At 30.9% G+C, this 17274-nt stretch overlaps 1 protein-coding gene across 1 annotated transcript; it reads left to right on the plus strand.

Moving 5' to 3' along the window:
* The first annotated feature begins 7776 nt into the window (after window positions 1-7776).
* Window positions 7777-14808, plus strand: LOC104107545 (probable pectate lyase 13). Its single transcript, XM_009616377.4, has 5 exons — window positions 7777-8353; window positions 8974-9679; window positions 10501-10692; window positions 11771-11976; window positions 14436-14808. Exons 1-5 carry the CDS (start codon window positions 8223-8225, stop codon window positions 14680-14682), a joined length of 1482 nt encoding a protein of 493 aa, XP_009614672.1. The 5' UTR covers window positions 7777-8222; the 3' UTR covers window positions 14683-14808.
* The last annotated feature ends 2466 nt before the right edge of the window (window positions 14809-17274 follow it).

Genomic DNA, 17274 nt, shown 5'->3' on the forward strand with positions numbered 1-17274 from the left:
TAATTGTGGTATCGGGGCAACTTCCATGCATGTACGCTAACTTAACAGTGTACGTACTACTTTCCACCGGCAAAGGTATAGTATTAGTAACTTTGTTCATTGAATTTTTTTTACTGTACTTAATATTTCTAATTTGAGAAACCGAATACCAATTAAACGTGGCATAAAATATTACTGAATTTATACTAGAATAATATGGTTACTCTTTGTAACCAAACAATCCAAAAAATTAGAGAGGCTTTGGCCTCATTTGTTTTTTTAAAGATTAAAACGTATGGATCTGAATACATGTCTGAATATCAAGATTTATATTAAGATTAAGACATCTGAATCTGAATACATATCTGAATATTAAGATGTGTATTAAGATCTGAATACTAAATGATTAAGACTGTTTGTTTTTTAACATCTGAATATAAAAAAATTATCTTTATTTAATAATTAATAAATATAAAATTTAAGTAAAATTCTAATTAATCAAATATCTGTCAATATATATATATATATATATGGTTGTTGTTGGTGGTGGGTGGCTAACAGAGGTGCGTGTTAGTGTCGACTAAAGACGGTGGTTGGTGGTGTTTTTGGTTGATGGTGGTAGTTTTGAGTAATAGGTTGTGGTGATTGGCAACGATTATGGTTGAGGATGGTGGTGGTGGTGGTGGGTGTGATTGAGAAAGGTGATAATGGGTGATGGTGGTTGTGATTGAGGAAGGTGATAATGGGTGGTGGTAGCTAGTTTATAATGGCGGACAATACTGGCGATGGTTGTTGATGGTGATGGGTGGTTGGTTGTAGTAGTTGAGGTGGGTAAGTGTGTAGTTGTGGTTGATGATGATGATGGTTGGGATGGTGGGTGGTGGTAGTGGTGATAGTTATGGTTGAGGATGGTGGTGGTGGTACTTGATAATGATAGGCGGTGACGACAGTTAGTAATGAATGTACATGATATCATCTTAATAAAATTAAGTCTTTGTTATAGATCTTAATCATACAGTTCTATTCAAACTCATTAAATGATTGTGAAGTAATAAAACAAATACACCTAATGAATAAGATCTGAATAATTAAGATTCAGATTTTAAAAATAAACACACTTAATAGCTGAAATCTGAATAATTAAAATTAAGAACTCCATTAAGTGCAGACAAATGAGGCCGACACTTTATTAAGCACATGCATATTTTTACCTTAGCATATAGCAAAAACATTTGAACTATAATTGGACATAACGGTTGTTTTTTTTTAGGATAAATATTGACAAAGAATATAAACTTTAAGATTTACAAAGCATTTTCTTTGAATATTTCCTTTATGTAAAAAGCTGCAAAAACAGCCACATTTTACTTTAGCCTTTAGTCATGTGGTAACATGAATACATGTTTGTCTTTAAACTGAAATTTTCTATACTTGCTGATATGGATCCCATACCATTAGTTGGTTGTAAAACAAGAAAAATGGTGGTTTTGCAAAGTAAAGCAATGTAAAAGCTCTAAAAAAAATAAATGCAACAAGGATTTAGAATAGTGTGTAAAAAAGAGTCAGAATAATAAATATAAATAAAAGGAGGAGAAAAAAATGGTATCAATTACTTCGCAATAACTCGGGATTTAATCCCGTAGAGATAATAAATCTTTAACTTATTTACAAGCAAAATTAATTTTGTACGCAAGATTTTATGTAAGTTGCGTCAGTTAATTAGAACAATTGATAACTTGTACGTATGTAAGTTTGAGAGTGTTGTAGTATAGTTCTAAGGTTTTACACTTTTATTTCTGGTCTCAAATTGATATTTATTTTATATTATTTTCAAGTTGTATGGATCGATTATATATATGGATATTATTTTCTTAAATGTACCCCTGCCGTTTTACTTTTTGTTATTTAGTTTAAATGAAAATGGAGTTTAAAAAAGAAAAAAGATGTTCGGAACTTATAACCTTAAAAATGTTTGAGATTTATGTGGCTATAAAAATAAATAATTTAAGTGTAAAATAAAAAATTTAAATAAATTATTTTTTAATATAAAAAGTGTCATTTTCTTAAACGAGCTAATCAGGAAATATATGCCACCTAAAATGGAATTGAAAAGAATATTATTTAAAAATATAATTATGAATTGTTTTAACAAAGTGATGTTGGATGATACACGTTGTAAGAGGCCACCGAGCGAAACTACTCCAAAGCAAAACGATAATAAAAAAAAGATTATTGGAGATTTTAGAGTTAAGTCTTAAAAATGTTTTTCGAATTAGGTCAATAGAGCAAGTGACTTCGAATATTTGACGATTATACTTAAAAAAAAAACAAATATAACTCAAGCTGCACTATTTGCGAAATACAAAAGAAAAGGTAAGCAAAAAAGTCAAGCCACCGTCGAGCATATTAATAAGAAGATAATGAAAAAGTAATCAACTTGTTTGATTTTGAAAGCAATGGGAGCTAAATTATACTTTTCCTTTCTTTTCACCAAAATTCTAACCATTTCATGAAATTCACGAAAAGTACTTGTCCTTTGCATTTTTTTCATGCATCGATGTTTCTTTCATATTTTTTCACGCGTATAAATTTTAATTTTAATGCCATTTTATACTTTGACTATTAATCACCATGTTAATTATCTCAAAATCTCTTTTATGACAATTAAATTTTCACATTAATCCAATAATAACACATCTTTTATTAATTTTTTAAGTTCATGGATTAACTATATATATGGCGATTAGTATACTTCATAAATAAAATAAGAAAAAGTAAAAGATTTTGGATTTGAGTATTGAATATAGAGTTACCTTTATAAGAAGAGTTTTATTCTTTAATGTATGCGAATCAAGATTTTGTCGAGCGCTAATATAAATACTAAACATCGGGGGTGGAAAATCCAAAACAGAAAAAATAAAAGAAAAAGAAAAAGAAGAAAGTGAGTTATGAAATCATTTTCACTTTAAAAAGTGTAATAACTCCAATATATAGAACCAAGAATAGGGCGGTGGAGAATTACACAAATGCTGACTCATCTTTGATGTTATCCTCTTACATTCTTGTTTCAACTTCATGACGATGATGTCTTTTTGACTAAATAAAAGTTTTTTTTTGTTGTTGCAATATTTCCCTTCGTTATAAAATATATTTTAATATTTTCTTAACCTATTTTTGAAGAAAGCATCAATTAATGGATCCATTTTCCTATTACGTCACTCCCAAATCTAGCAATTATATAGTATTTCGTTCGCATTATTTGAACTTCATTTACGACCTTTTTACCTTTTTTTTCTAATTGCGTGAATAAAGTCCCACATAGAAAGTAGAAAAAAAATTAATTATAAGGATGTTGGATACTCTTAATGGTGTGCGGTCTTTTGAAAAAAATTGTGCAAGTTTGGGTCAAAGCGAACAATAGCACACTATGTTAAGAATATTTTTGGGTTGTTTTCGCCCGACAACTGCTATCACAGCAAGTAGTTTAGTGGAACGAGTATGGAGGTAGCAGAGTGATGGCGTACGACCGGTTTAATGCCTTTGCCCGTCTATGGGCCGTTTTACTACCGTTACTCATAACTTCAAAGACGCCTACACAACCTCTTCGTTAGGTTTTGGTGACCATAAATACTCGGATTATGTGGGTTACACACGGTTAATATTCAAATTAGCCCGTGAATGGTGACGTGTCATGTGGATTGGGCGTGTTGAACAAAGTCTCACATAAAAAGTAGAAAAAAAATTAAGAAATTTGATACTCTTAAAGGTATGATGTCTTTTGGGGAAATCATGCCGGTTTGATCCAAAATAATTTCATACTATAATAAGAATATCTTTGGACCGTTTTCGCCCGACAAATTATTCTTTCTCCTCTCTTTTATAACTTATTGCTCTTGAACAAAACTAAACTGGCTTCATTAATCATTATTATATGTTTCTTTGATGATGTATTGTTCATTACGCTGTAGAATATATTCATTGTCATAATGCCATATATAGAAATATGGTTTCTCTCTCTCACACACACACAATTTTTTTTTTTTTTTTTTTATGTCTTCTTCTCTAATAGCATCTTTTCAAATTATACAACTTAACTTAATTCCCATAGAATAATTTATTTATTTTATTTTTGGTGTGCATTCCTCATCTAGCAACCAACTATTAACCTAGCTAGTACTATTTAGCGCCATGCCATTTGATTTTTTGCTTGATGTCCAGAATCTAAGTGCTAATGTGATAAAGACCAATTTGGAAGGGCTAAATAAATGAAATGCAATTCTTTATGATAATTAACATAATAACCACTTCTATTATATTTTTGCTCAATAATGAAATTGGTGGGATGAATTATATATTATATTCCTCCACGTATTATTGACTGATTTTTGAAATTTGATATTGTACCTACCTCATTCATTTCAACTACTAATCTTGAGAAAAATTGTCATAGGAAATCCTATCCAAATAGCATTTTGTTTAGACATGAAAGAAAAACAGAAAAAACTTCATATTCTTGAGCTAAATAATTCATGGGCATCTTGCTAACTAATTTTTTCTCAACTAGCATGGATAGAGTTTTTGGGGATATTTATATTTTTTCAGGAAATTAAACTTTTTTTTTTAGTTAAGTATCATATATTTGTAATTAAATCAATCATAACACTTTAGTAGGGGTGTCAATGGTTCGGTTCGGTCGGTTATTATATAAAATTTATACCATACCAATTTTTCGGTTATTCTATTATGTATAACCAGAATTAAACTTTTCGAAACCGTCCCAATTATGTCGGTTTCTCTTCGGTATCGGTATTATTCGGTTAATTTTCGATATTTTTTAAAATATCATATAAAATTCAACAGTAGAAGTAGAATGCAATAACATACGTTCTTTTTATAGGACTTAGCAAAATTCTCTAGACATTCTTACTGTTTAAAGGGTGATGAATTAAAAAAAATAAAAGATGGCTAGAGTGTAGATTCATCAACTATTCTACAACAACGTAAAAAAAACCAAGCAAAGGCAAATAAAATATAAATCACACGAGTGAAAAGATATTAACCAAGCTGTGACTCATCAAGAATAAAGTTTATAGAAGATTAAATATTCAAAAAGATAAATCTAAATTATATGAAAGGAAACATATTCAATACATTGTAGTTTGCTACTCATTATCGCTAGAATACTTTGTGTCTTGCTAATAAAGATATTTGAAATAACTTAGTTTAAGTAGATGTAGCATAATAAGTTTTAGGAATTAGTATTTTGAGTTTAATTACTTGTTGGCTTGTAATAGTTTTCATAATTTCAAGGCCCAAAGAAAAATTTAATGCATTATTCTTTTTAAACTTACTAGATAAATATGTTTTCACATGTAAAATTTATTCGGTACGGTTCAGTATTTTTTCGATTTATTTTTATAAAATAAAAAACCTACCCTAATTATCGATGCGGTTATAGATTTATATAAAAACCTAAAATCGATTCGGTACGGTACGATTCGATCGATTTAGTCGATTTTCGAATATCCATTTACACCGTTACACTTTAGCATGCAAATGTCTTTAATTCCATGATGTTTGCTTGGTTTTGGAACTTGACATGCTTTGCCTAGACGACAATGGAAACATCTATAATTGTAGTGGTGGTTGGCAAATTAATACAAAATTTTGAATCATTATTTATGTTTTCTTTTGTGCAATTTAATTATATTTCTATAAAAGGTAAAGTTTCATAGCTTTAGGATCTTTTTTTTCAACTCTATGAGCCTAAGGTATTTTCTAACAAACATGTTACTACCAAGACATGTTATTTTCACTTGATGGGATGGGAACTTGAATTCTAAATTTTCAAATTTCAGCCTCTGAAGTATATTTAATTATTTTTATTTACGACCACTTATTTCTTTTATTTTGGTTTATTTATTTAAATTTTATATAAAGTCTTAAAATCATTAAAACGTTATTCATGAAGATTTATATGAAAGTGATATTTTTTTCATTACTTTGCCACTATAATCACCACTCGCCATATATTGCAACGTCAACCACCAATATAACTTGGTTAATCATCGAGTACAAATAAGTATTTTGAAAGATTTAACTTTTTTTTATATAGTATATATGCTCCATATATATTATCTAGTTAGAGTATGCCGTAAGGTCTTGTGTAGTAACCTGATAAAAGATCTTTATTCAAGTCCTAGTAGAGAGAATCCTTTTAATCCAATAATAGTTGACATTTTATTATAGTCTCAATTGATATGAAATCTTAGGTTCCAGTCTTAATTGAGAATTTTTTTTTATATTTCGTTAGTTAAAAAATAATTACAGGCAGTGGCAGAGCAATAAAATCATATAAAATATTACAGGGTTTGATCCTTTGACCTAAAGATTTCTGAAACTCCTTTTTTTGTTTTACTAGAATTTTTCCTTACGTCAAAAAGGATTCAGCAGCTTATATATAAAAAAAAAAAGAATTCGATTTTTTCTTCCAAAATAAAAGATTTTAACAAAAGGGAATTCATTTGAAGCGCCATCTTTCAAGCTAGATCCGACCCTGATTATAGGTAGTTCTATATAATAATAACTTGAAATTACAATTTGAGGCATATAATTAACAAAAAGGATTCCATCTTTCCCAAACTTTCTGTCACTATTACTTCAAGAAATACTAGCCTATATTTAAGTCTAAAACGAAAGAACAGAGTAAAACAAAATTACTAATCACCATTTTAATGTTTATTATTTTGGTGTAATGATAAAAAAATATATGAAAAAGGCAAGAGATCTACCATCTTATTATTGCAGTTATGGCCTTCAAAAGGCTATATAGTTAATTTAGTTTAGTACAAATCTTAACATTCACAAATCACAAATCTTTCTTTTTTTTCAACCTATCCATTTTATATTTAAGATTCACTAGCATTGCTAATTCGGAATATCATCGCATATAAAAATGAAGCACTTCCTATCAAAAAAATTATTCTCAAAGCTCGAACTAGAAACTTTTAATTAAAGTTGAAAATAATTCATTCATCTATCACACTCTTTAGAGATCGTTTGGTTTGAAGACAAGTTATTATGAGATTAGTTATGATGAGATTAGTGGTGACAAATGAATTTTTAAAAAATAGTTATCCATCTATATTATCCACTAAAAAATGGGTTGGATAAAGAATTGTTTACAAATGGGTCAAATATAGATAAGAACCATATTATCCACTTAAAAGATGGATAACTAATTGATTTAACTTTTATATCTGTAAAGACTCAAAACGAGGATTTCTCAAGTTTGGGAGACTAGGAATTCTCCCAAAGTAATCATATTCAAGAAACCATGGATAATATCATCTGTAGGATCGTGTCAAATCAATTTTTTGTATTACTTGTTTTTGACATGTCCATATCCGATCCGCCCGTTTGCTACCCATAGCTGAGATTAATTATATTGAGATTAGTTATGTTGGAATTAGATATTCTGATATTATTTTTTATTGACCGATATGTTGTATTAATTCTAGGATTGCGAGAAAAAAATGGATTGAATAAAGAATTGTTTACAAATGGATCAAATCACCCTTTGGTTTCGATCTTTCTCCTTTTCAAAAAAGAATCTCGAGCCCCTAAAGTAGCCAAATCCCACCTCCTATGTTCCTTTCCCCACAGCCCCACAGGAAGCTGCTGATACATTTTGGATAAGCTACTTTCTTGTTAGAAATAAAAAATCTCAAGTTTTCTTCTCAATTTAATATATATTCAAATATGGATCTTATATTAGAATAATTACAAAAGGAGCCAATTATGTGAGTGGCTCGAGGTCGAGGAGGCTGCAAAAGGAGAGAAAAAATAACAAGAGCCTCTCTTTCTCTCAAACTCACAATTCTCATGTGGGAATTGGGTTTTGGCTTATTTCAACATCATAGCCACTAATACACCAAAAATCTCTTCCTTCTTCTTCAAACAAAAATATAGTACAAAACCTAAGTCCAAAACCCTAATATTAAAGCCAATCCAATATTCTTTTTTATTTCTTGTTTAATCATATTTTCAACCAATATTATACCCATTCTTGTTTTCTTGTACTACTTATATTATATAAGGAACATTACATTTTTTACAAAATTTTCAAGAGCAAGACATCTCTTCCCTCCTTTGAGAGAGTTCCTTTTACAGAAGAAACAGACCAATTACTACAACTACAAGGAATATTAATTCATTCAACCATTTGTATTACACTTCTTAAGATGCTTTCTGCTATTTGTATTCTCTTATTCTGTTTCTTAATCTCATTTTTCCCACTAATTACAACTTCCCTTAATCTCACCCTCCCCTATCAACACCCTTACCCTGAAGCTGTGGTTCAAGAATTACAAAGGTAGTATTTACATTTCAATTCTAACTTTATTCATAGCATTAATACTCAAATTCCTCATATGGGGTTTTCCCATTCTTACATTTTGCTCATTTGATCTTTATACAAGTAGCAAGTCATATTCACTGTTTTCTTTTTTATAGCCATCTATCTGCATTATACATTGATGATACACAATTATACAAATAATGCATAAAGTATATTATACCTCTATCTGTTATTTTTGGTTTAAGCGACAGGGTGGAAGGCTATTTGGGGTTTTTATTTTTTTTATTTTAAGAATAACCCATCTGGGTTCCTCTGTTTTACTAAGAAAATCAACAAAACCCATCTGGGTTTTGCTCATATTAAACTTTTGAACCTTTCTTGAGTTAAGTACTTTTTGTGTACACATTCTGCTTTTGCCAAAATCAATCAAGAAAATATTGTTTTTTTCCCAATAAAGCTCCGATTTTTTCTAATTTTAAAGCTCAAAATACCTAAAACTTTCACCTACTTTTTCTTCCACCACCTGCATTATTCATACAATTTTTTTCTTTTTTCTTGTTATGACGGATTATGATTTAATCATGTTAGCACATTTACTTTATATCGTAATTGTTTTTATTGTTGCATTGTTACAGGAGGGTGAATGAGTCCATATCAAGAAGACAACTGTTAGACACAACCATAAATGCACAATGTCAAACAGGGAACCCAATAGACGATTGCTGGCGCTGCGACCCAAACTGGGCCAGCAATCGTCAACGTTTAGCAGATTGCGCCATAGGCTTCGGTCAAGGCGCAATCGGAGGAAGAAATGGCAAGATTTATATTGTTACTGATTCCTCCGACAGAGACACTGCCAACCCAACGCCGGGGACTCTCCGGCACGCGGTAATCCAAGACGAACCTCTCTGGATAATTTTCTCGGCCGACATGTTCATAAAATTAAAACATGAACTTATCGTAAATAGTTACAAAACAATCGACGGTCGTGGTACAAAAGTACACATTACTGGCAATGGATGTATAACGTTACAGTATATTAGTAATGTTATTATACACAATGTGCATATTTACAATTGTCGCCCTTCGGGAAATACTAATATACGTTCGACCCCGACTCATGTTGGGCATAGAGGTAGATCGGACGGTGATGGAATTTCTATATTTGGTTCGCGGAATATTTGGATTGATCATTGTGCATTGTCGCATTGTACCGATGGCTTAATTGATGCTATCATGGGGTCCACTGCGATTACTATATCTAACAACTATTTCACTCACCATGATGAAGTTATGCTCTTGGGACATGATGATAGATATTTGCCCGACTCCGGAATGCAGGTTAGATGTATTTTCTTTATTGAAAAAGGTTTGACATTTATCTATTATAGTACGAAATATTTTAATTTTATTCCTAGTTATACTTCGGATTATCCATATCTTTGTCATTAGTAAATGTCATTTCCAGAGTCGGATTCAGAAATTAACTTTTATGTGTTCAAACTCATTATACTTTTAAATTTATGGGTTTATATCTATTTTCTCACCTGTTGGAATAGACTATGTATGTTGTTGTTTGTTGTTGGGTTCATATCTATTTTTTTTTGCAATTTTAATAATTTTTTACACATAAATTTATAATCCTCTTCGAAAGTCTTTTAGATTACGGTTAGTGGGGATGAATTTATTGGGTGCACCAATAAATCGTCTCATTTATATCTTTTATAATATTGATGCACCACTAAATTAAGGAGAAACAATAAAATATTAAGGGGGAATTAATCTCTCTTCCTTTGGGTAAAAATTCAAAATTTAACCACGTATATCATTCAACCTTCTTAGAGCATGGCGGGCAAATAATATTTAATTCTAAGAAATATCTAATAAAATACTTAATTTGACGAAAAAATTATGGATTCATATGCCCTATAATTTGGGCCTAAATCCGCCCATGACAGTTAGGATGCCTGCTGATGTTCTATTAGATTAAGATGACTTGCTAACGACGGATATGAATAAGCCGAAAGTATAACAAATGACAAAACTAGGATATTTTGTATAGTAGAAAAATATTGTTTGACTACTTTCCTTCATTTTTAAGAGTTTTTTCTTGCTGATATTGGAAACTTTTGGGGATTAATGTGTAATTTATGGTAAAATAGGTGACAATAGCGTTCAATCATTTTGGAGTAGGATTAGTACAAAGAATGCCAAGGTGTAGAAGAGGGTATATCCATGTAGTGAACAATGATTTTACAGAATGGCAAATGTATGCAATTGGAGGAAGTGCTAATCCTACTATTAATAGTCAGGGCAATCGCTATATGGCGCCAGTTGATCCAAATGCAAAGGAGGTAATTTTCTTTCTTAACTCTTTTAATTTAGATTTTCTAAATCTTATTATTTTCATTCTTTTTTTCTCTAGTGAAAAAGAAGAAAATCATTGGCTTAATGATGTTTGGGAAAATCCTTGTTAACTTTTTAGACCATGTCCCACAAATTTTTTAGCGCAACCACTAAATAAGAGTGATTTTGGTATTCTCTTTTTTTGCACCTGAAAAGACCTTTCAGAACAACGATTTTCGGTTTAGTGCCTGGTCTTTTCTGGAAATTTTACAATGTATTAGAGACTTCTTATTTTTTACCTGAAAAACCGGAGCAAAAACAATTGTAGTTAAAATAAATTAGGATGATTGTGCTCCCTCTGTTCACTTTTATTTAGCATGTATACTAAAAATAAATTTTTACTTTTACTTATCACTTTACGCATATCAATAGAATACAATTTTTTTTCCTGTTATACCCACAATATTTATTACTCATATCAAATCATTTTCTCAAATCCAATAAAATATGCATCAATTAATATGAATATCATAGTAAATTATGTATTTCATTTATTATTTTTAAAGGACGTGAAAAGTCAAAACGTGCCAAGAAAAAAGTGAACCGAGGGAGTATAAATTTTCATTGATCATATTCTTTTCAAATTTTGTCTGCTTAAGCTTGCTAACATTATTGTTCTCTGTTTCCGAATAATAAAGCAAACATAATAGAGAAAAACAAGAACACTTATCAAAATCTCTTTCCTTATTGTTTTTGCTTTAATTGAAGGGGAGCTTTGAATCAACAGTAAAGTTATCTCTGTTTGACCTATAGGTCACGGGTTCGATGTATGAAAACAACCTCTAATGCTTGTGTTAGAATATACTATCTATAATAGATTATTTAGGTCCGACTCTTTTCTGAATCCTCCATGAGTATAGAATATTTTATGACTGTATTGTTGTTCTGGCTGTGGTTGGGCCTTTTCTAAGATAATTTTAAATCAGTGTTTGAAAATGCAAAGTTGGTCATAATGATGTTTGCTTGAAATGATTATATTGATATCTTCATATACTGATTAAGGGAAAGGTGTTTGTGTGGGAACAGGTGACAAAGCGCGTGGAAACAGACGAGGGGGAGTGGAGTGACTGGAACTGGAGAAGTGACGGGGACGTAATGGTAAATGGAGCATTTTTCGTGCCATCAGGTGAAGGGCTGAGCAACCAATACGCGAAGGCCTCGAGCGTGGAGCCCAAATCCGCTGTTCTTATTGATCAACTCACCCTCAACGCCGGTGTTTTTGGTGCCCCGAGGTACTCCTCTTTTCATAATTTAAAATGAATATTATTTAATATTGTCAACTAGCATTAAGTATTACTACATAATAAGTTAACCAAATATTTTATATGCTTAGATTAATTATTTCAAACTATCAACCAACGAAACCTTAGTTAATACAATACAACAACATACCCATTATTATCCCACACCGTAAGGTACGAGAAGGGTAGTGTGTACGCAGACCTTACCCATGACTTGTGAGGATAGAGATATTGTTTTCAATAGACCATCGACTCAGAATATATTAGTTAAAACAATCACAATAATATATTCAGTGTAATCTCACGAGTGTAGTTTAGAGAGCATAATGTTTACGCAGTTATCACAATAACATATTCAGTGTAATCTTATAACTGGAGTTTAGAGAGCGTAATGTGTATGCATTTATCACAACCAGGGGCGAAGCTACAATGTAGCAATCGTCGAAAAATATCGGAAAATTAACACCGTGTATATAAGTAAAATTTTGGATTTACATGCATGTAATACATATTGAACACCCTTGCAACAATGAAGATTCTTAGCTCAGTGGCAAAGGGTGGTCAAAAGGGCCTCATGGGCGCGGGTTCGAGCTTCACTCTCCACAATTTTTATTTTTCTTGTACAAGTTTGAAACCCTTGAAATATTTTATAGCTTCGCCACTGATCACAACAACATATTCATAATTTTACAAGTAGAGTTTAGAGACCGTAATATGTATGTAGACCTTAAGTCTATCTTATGCGAGATAAATAAGTTATTTTTGATAAATCATGACTCAAAGAAAAAACAAAGTAAGTTTGAAAGAAAAAAATAGTAGTGAAGAGGCTAAGGAACCACTAGTTATTTTTAGAAAAGAAAATGATGGGCTTTTCTCATTTTTAAACATTTTCTGCTTTTATTTTCTCTATTGAACCCATAGAGTAGATTTGTTAAAGATTATAAAAAAAAATATACTTTTTAGAAAAGGGCAGAACAAGTACAAAGTTATGGCTATATATAAAAAATAAAGCTGGCATTGAGAATCGAATTTATACATAGAGCCTTGTACTCTTGAGTTGTCTCATTCCCACTTCTCATAGATTTAAGCAGTCACTTTTAGTGATACTGCTTTGGCCTTTGTGTATAGAGTTCTATAGTTTGCGATAAGGATTACACTAGTATGGTAGATATTCTTTTATCTTTAATTTTCATGTTTGAATTCTGGTTATGAATATGCTATGTTAAAAAACGCTTAATCCCATAATGTGAAATTTCTCTTGCGAATTTGTATTCAGTCGGTGCTCCAATATGAGTATCACACACCGAATAGAAAACCAAATTTTTTTTTATATAGCTCCATTGCCTATTTGCATTTTAGAGGGAAATTAGGCGACTTAAGTTTAATGAATTAATTTTTAAATCTTTTAGCAAGAAAACATTGTATTTTCGAAAAATATTAAACCTGTTAAATATAAGCTGAATCCGCCTTATCATTGCTCAAAGAAGGGGTCCACCCTTACATAGAAAACTTAAATCGAGGTTCATATAAACCGGAATAGATGAGATAAAAATTTAAGATTGTTTATGATTTTTGTATATATATACACACTTCGATTTGTTTTATTACAATATCAATATTTGATTAAATACAAAATTTTAAAAAAATGAAGTTCTTGACGGGGAACAACTTTGTAACTAAGTTGGACGCGGCTAGAATCTTTTTATTTTATTTATTATTTGTCTAATGTCTAATTTATGTAATTAATAAAAAAAACTAAAGCAAGGAAAAAGGGAAGATCGGGATCAGGTCATGTGAGGTGTTAGATGAGAAGTTAGATTCTGCGATTCATGCTTTCCAGCCCATGGAAAACGTGGGCCCCATAAGACTTTTCTTAAAGATTTTGGGCCCCACTTTTGATATTAACTGGGCTTGGACCAATTTCCGTTAAGATAAAGGTAGGGCATATATGGATTGTTAGTCAAGATTTACAATTGATATTCAAGAATATAAATTGACTTTACAAACTAATTGGATTTCCTAATCAAAAAATATATAATTTATCGACTATTATTTGGGGGAGCGGCTAAGAATATATAATTCTCAAGATTTTTCTCTACTATGGAAAACACTATGATTCCGGAAACCATTATCATTTAAAAATATTTTTAGTGACGCACTAATAATCAATTTATTATGTGTTTTACGTGATAGATTTTAGTTTGGGTTTATACGTTGGCAGCATAAAAATTAATTCAATTTTTACTCTCTATATATATATGAAGTAAGATAGGTTATCAACTATATTATGTTAAAATGCATTGAATATATTACATTACTTACACTATCAGTATATATAGGTTAAATTCCTCTCCTTATTGGTCCATATTGTTCTCCTCTTTCTCTTCTTCATACTTACTTACACTATCAGTATATAGGTTTAATTATCTTGCATTATTGTAAATAAACAGGGATAATAGTATTAGCATATCATACGGAGGAGGGACCACCACCGGAGCTAGCGGGAGCGGCGGTGTCGGGTCCACCGGCGGCAGCGATAGTGATTTCTTTGGAATGATATTTGGGAGCGGCGCAGCAGAAAAATTATCACCATCTACAATCACTACTATTCTATTGTCTCATTTAATTATTTTAGTTTTGTACATTACCACCAACCATGGTGGGCAATTATCATTACAATTATTACACTTACTATAGCATTTTTAGTAAAGAATATTCCTATATTATTCAAGAAAGAATCAAAAGTCTAAGAAAATTTGCAATTTGATAAAGACCAATCACAAGGGTCCCAATTTTTCTTTGTATATAATTTTCTTTAGTTCATCATTTGGTGTCCGATACCTGTATTGAGCACAATTAAATTAGAATTTACACCGAAAAGTCTCACGTTGGAGTTAAATCGATATCTAACAAAGACGATTTCATACTAAAAACTCGAACCTAAAACCTTTGGTTAAGGATTAAAGAGTACTTATCATTCACCACGACACTGGTTGCTGTTTGTACATAATCAATTGATAGGAATCTATAGGGGGGAATTTATGAGTTGTTAACTCTTGTGTCAGCATTTTGTTTTCATTTTTTTTTTCCCTTGTGGGGTTTTTGAATATGACTTGGAATTGGCGGCCACAGGATTTTATTGACTTTTTGGGTTAGATGATGATGAATTAAAGTGAGGAAATTGTATTAATTTTTAGAAAGATAGGGTGTGGGTGGCCATGGTTCCTTTTTCGGATCATACATCAATTTCAGAGCCTATGTGACTTTTTAACCTTTTTCAATTCAGCCAACACTTTGATAAGATATGTTCTTTGCTTTTTCGGTGGCGGGAGTCTTGGAGTAATGGTAAAATTGTCTTTTCGAGCAATTGAATCAGCCACTAATACTTTTATGTTATGTTGTTTACATCATATATCTCTTGGGATGCGATTCTTCTCTGAATCGTATGTGAATACATAATACTTTGTGTACCGTGCTGCCTTACTTTTTTCTTGGATCTCATAATTGCATCAGTAAAATGTGGATGTCTCCACTACTAAAACAGAATTGACATAATCCAAGTGTAAGAATGATTTGAGGAAATTCTAGATATCCTTTTCCCTTAATAATTCAAGATTTCAAGTTAATAGGGGAAAAGAACGATATTGTATTTTTAACTCCTTTCAACGCTCAACATCTTGTAGCATTTCAATAATTAAGGACTTTATCATTGGTAACATGCGCCTAAATAATTTTCGATTAATCGCTTATTAATGAAAATGGCTGAAAAATATAAAATCTCCTCAATAAAAGAAAAAAAATAAAGTAATGCAATAACTAATATTATTGTGGATGAAGAAAGTTAAGAACTCATTATAAGAAACTAATTCACCTCAATTTTGCTGTCTTCATTGTTATTGTTCGTCATTGATATTTATCTCCATTTAATATTTCTCCATAATTAAGAGCCAATATACAAGAGGTGCCACTTCCCTTTGCAACAACTAGCTCCCTCCAACACAACGTCCAAATCCTCCAATTTTGTGACTATGCAACAACCATTATATACTCAGAAATACACTAGAAATACGTATGTGAACATATCAAAACTAAGGCCAAGCCTTGGAACTAAAAAAGTTCTACTTTCATGTCTTCTCCTCCTTCCAATTAGGGGTATTCGTCGGTCCGTATTGTACGGCAGTGGCGGACCCAGAATTTTGTGCAAACGGGTTCAATCTTAGAAGTACATAACTTTAGTCGTAAAATAGTAGTTGTCAAGTGGGTTCAAATAAAATATTTATACAAAATTTACACTGCTTTAATCATAATTTATACATATACACAATATTATTTTTTGGTGAAGCGGGTTTAACTTGCCACCACGTGCGTCTGCCACTATTGTACGATATTTAGACATTTCAGTTCGGTATTTTCGGTATTCAGTTTCTTAAAATGCAATACCAATACCGTACCTAATTAAATTTTGTATGGTTCAATTTTTCTTCTTTCAGTTTCGGTTTATTCGGTTCGGTAACTTCAGTTTGAATGTTAACTAGTACGTAGAGTCATAGATTATAATATTCTTAATTAAAGTACTCAAAAGTACAAAACTAAAAAAATTTGTTGATAAAAGTTTTGTCCAAAACCAGTAAATATAAACCTAGAGAGAAAAAACTATACATAAAGGAATAAATTTGATCATTAGAAACGTCTTGTTACTTGCTTAGAGTTAATTGATGAACTTAAAGAATAAAGGAAAACAAAATTTAATATATATTTCGATACAGTATCGATATTTCGATATTTCATTTTAAAATATCAAATACCATACCTAATATCATTTTTTTTTTAAAATTAAACCAAATACCATAACAAATACCAAAAACCAAAATTTTCGATGTAATTCAATATTTGCCAATACCCTAATTCTAATAGCAAGCTATTTATATTGAAGTGCGTACTTCTTCACGAATAGCTTTCTTCGTACAGTTAGTTGAACCCTAAAACTTGAGAATACAAGGTCAAGTGGTAAGTGTTCAAATTTTAATAGTACGATCTCTATTTCGGCATATAGACTTGATATAACATAATAGAAGCCAAAAACCCATATAAACAATAACAGCAAGATGGAATTCAAAATTAACTATGCCAATACACTAAAAAAATTGTATTTCCGTAAAAATTGTAAACCTCTATTTCTAAAGAACCAAAGTTAGCCAAAATTGCTTACTCCAGGTCCACTTGACATCAACATGTTTTTAGACGCCCTTTAAGCAATGTGTAAGCTGAAAGATTGTAAATTTAGCTATC

This window comes from Nicotiana tomentosiformis, chromosome 5 (genome assembly GCF_000390325.3).
Source record: "Nicotiana tomentosiformis chromosome 5, ASM39032v3, whole genome shotgun sequence".
Lineage (NCBI taxonomy): Eukaryota > Viridiplantae > Streptophyta > Magnoliopsida > Solanales > Solanaceae > Nicotiana > Nicotiana tomentosiformis.

What these genes read in the sequence shown, in the direction of transcription:
- LOC104107545 (XM_009616377.4), top strand. Translation starts at nt 8,223, where the DNA reads ATGCTTTCTGCTATTTGTATTCTCTTATTCTGTTTCTTAATCTCATTT. An exon ending in GTGGTTCAAGAATTACAAAG is followed by an intron (nt 8,354 to 8,973) that starts GTAGTATTTACA and finishes GCATTGTTACAG; the next exon opens with GAGGGTGAATGAGTCCATAT. An exon ending in GGTGTTTTTGGTGCCCCGAG is followed by an intron (nt 11,977 to 14,435) that starts GTACTCCTCTTT and finishes GTAAATAAACAG; the next exon opens with GGATAATAGTATTAGCATAT.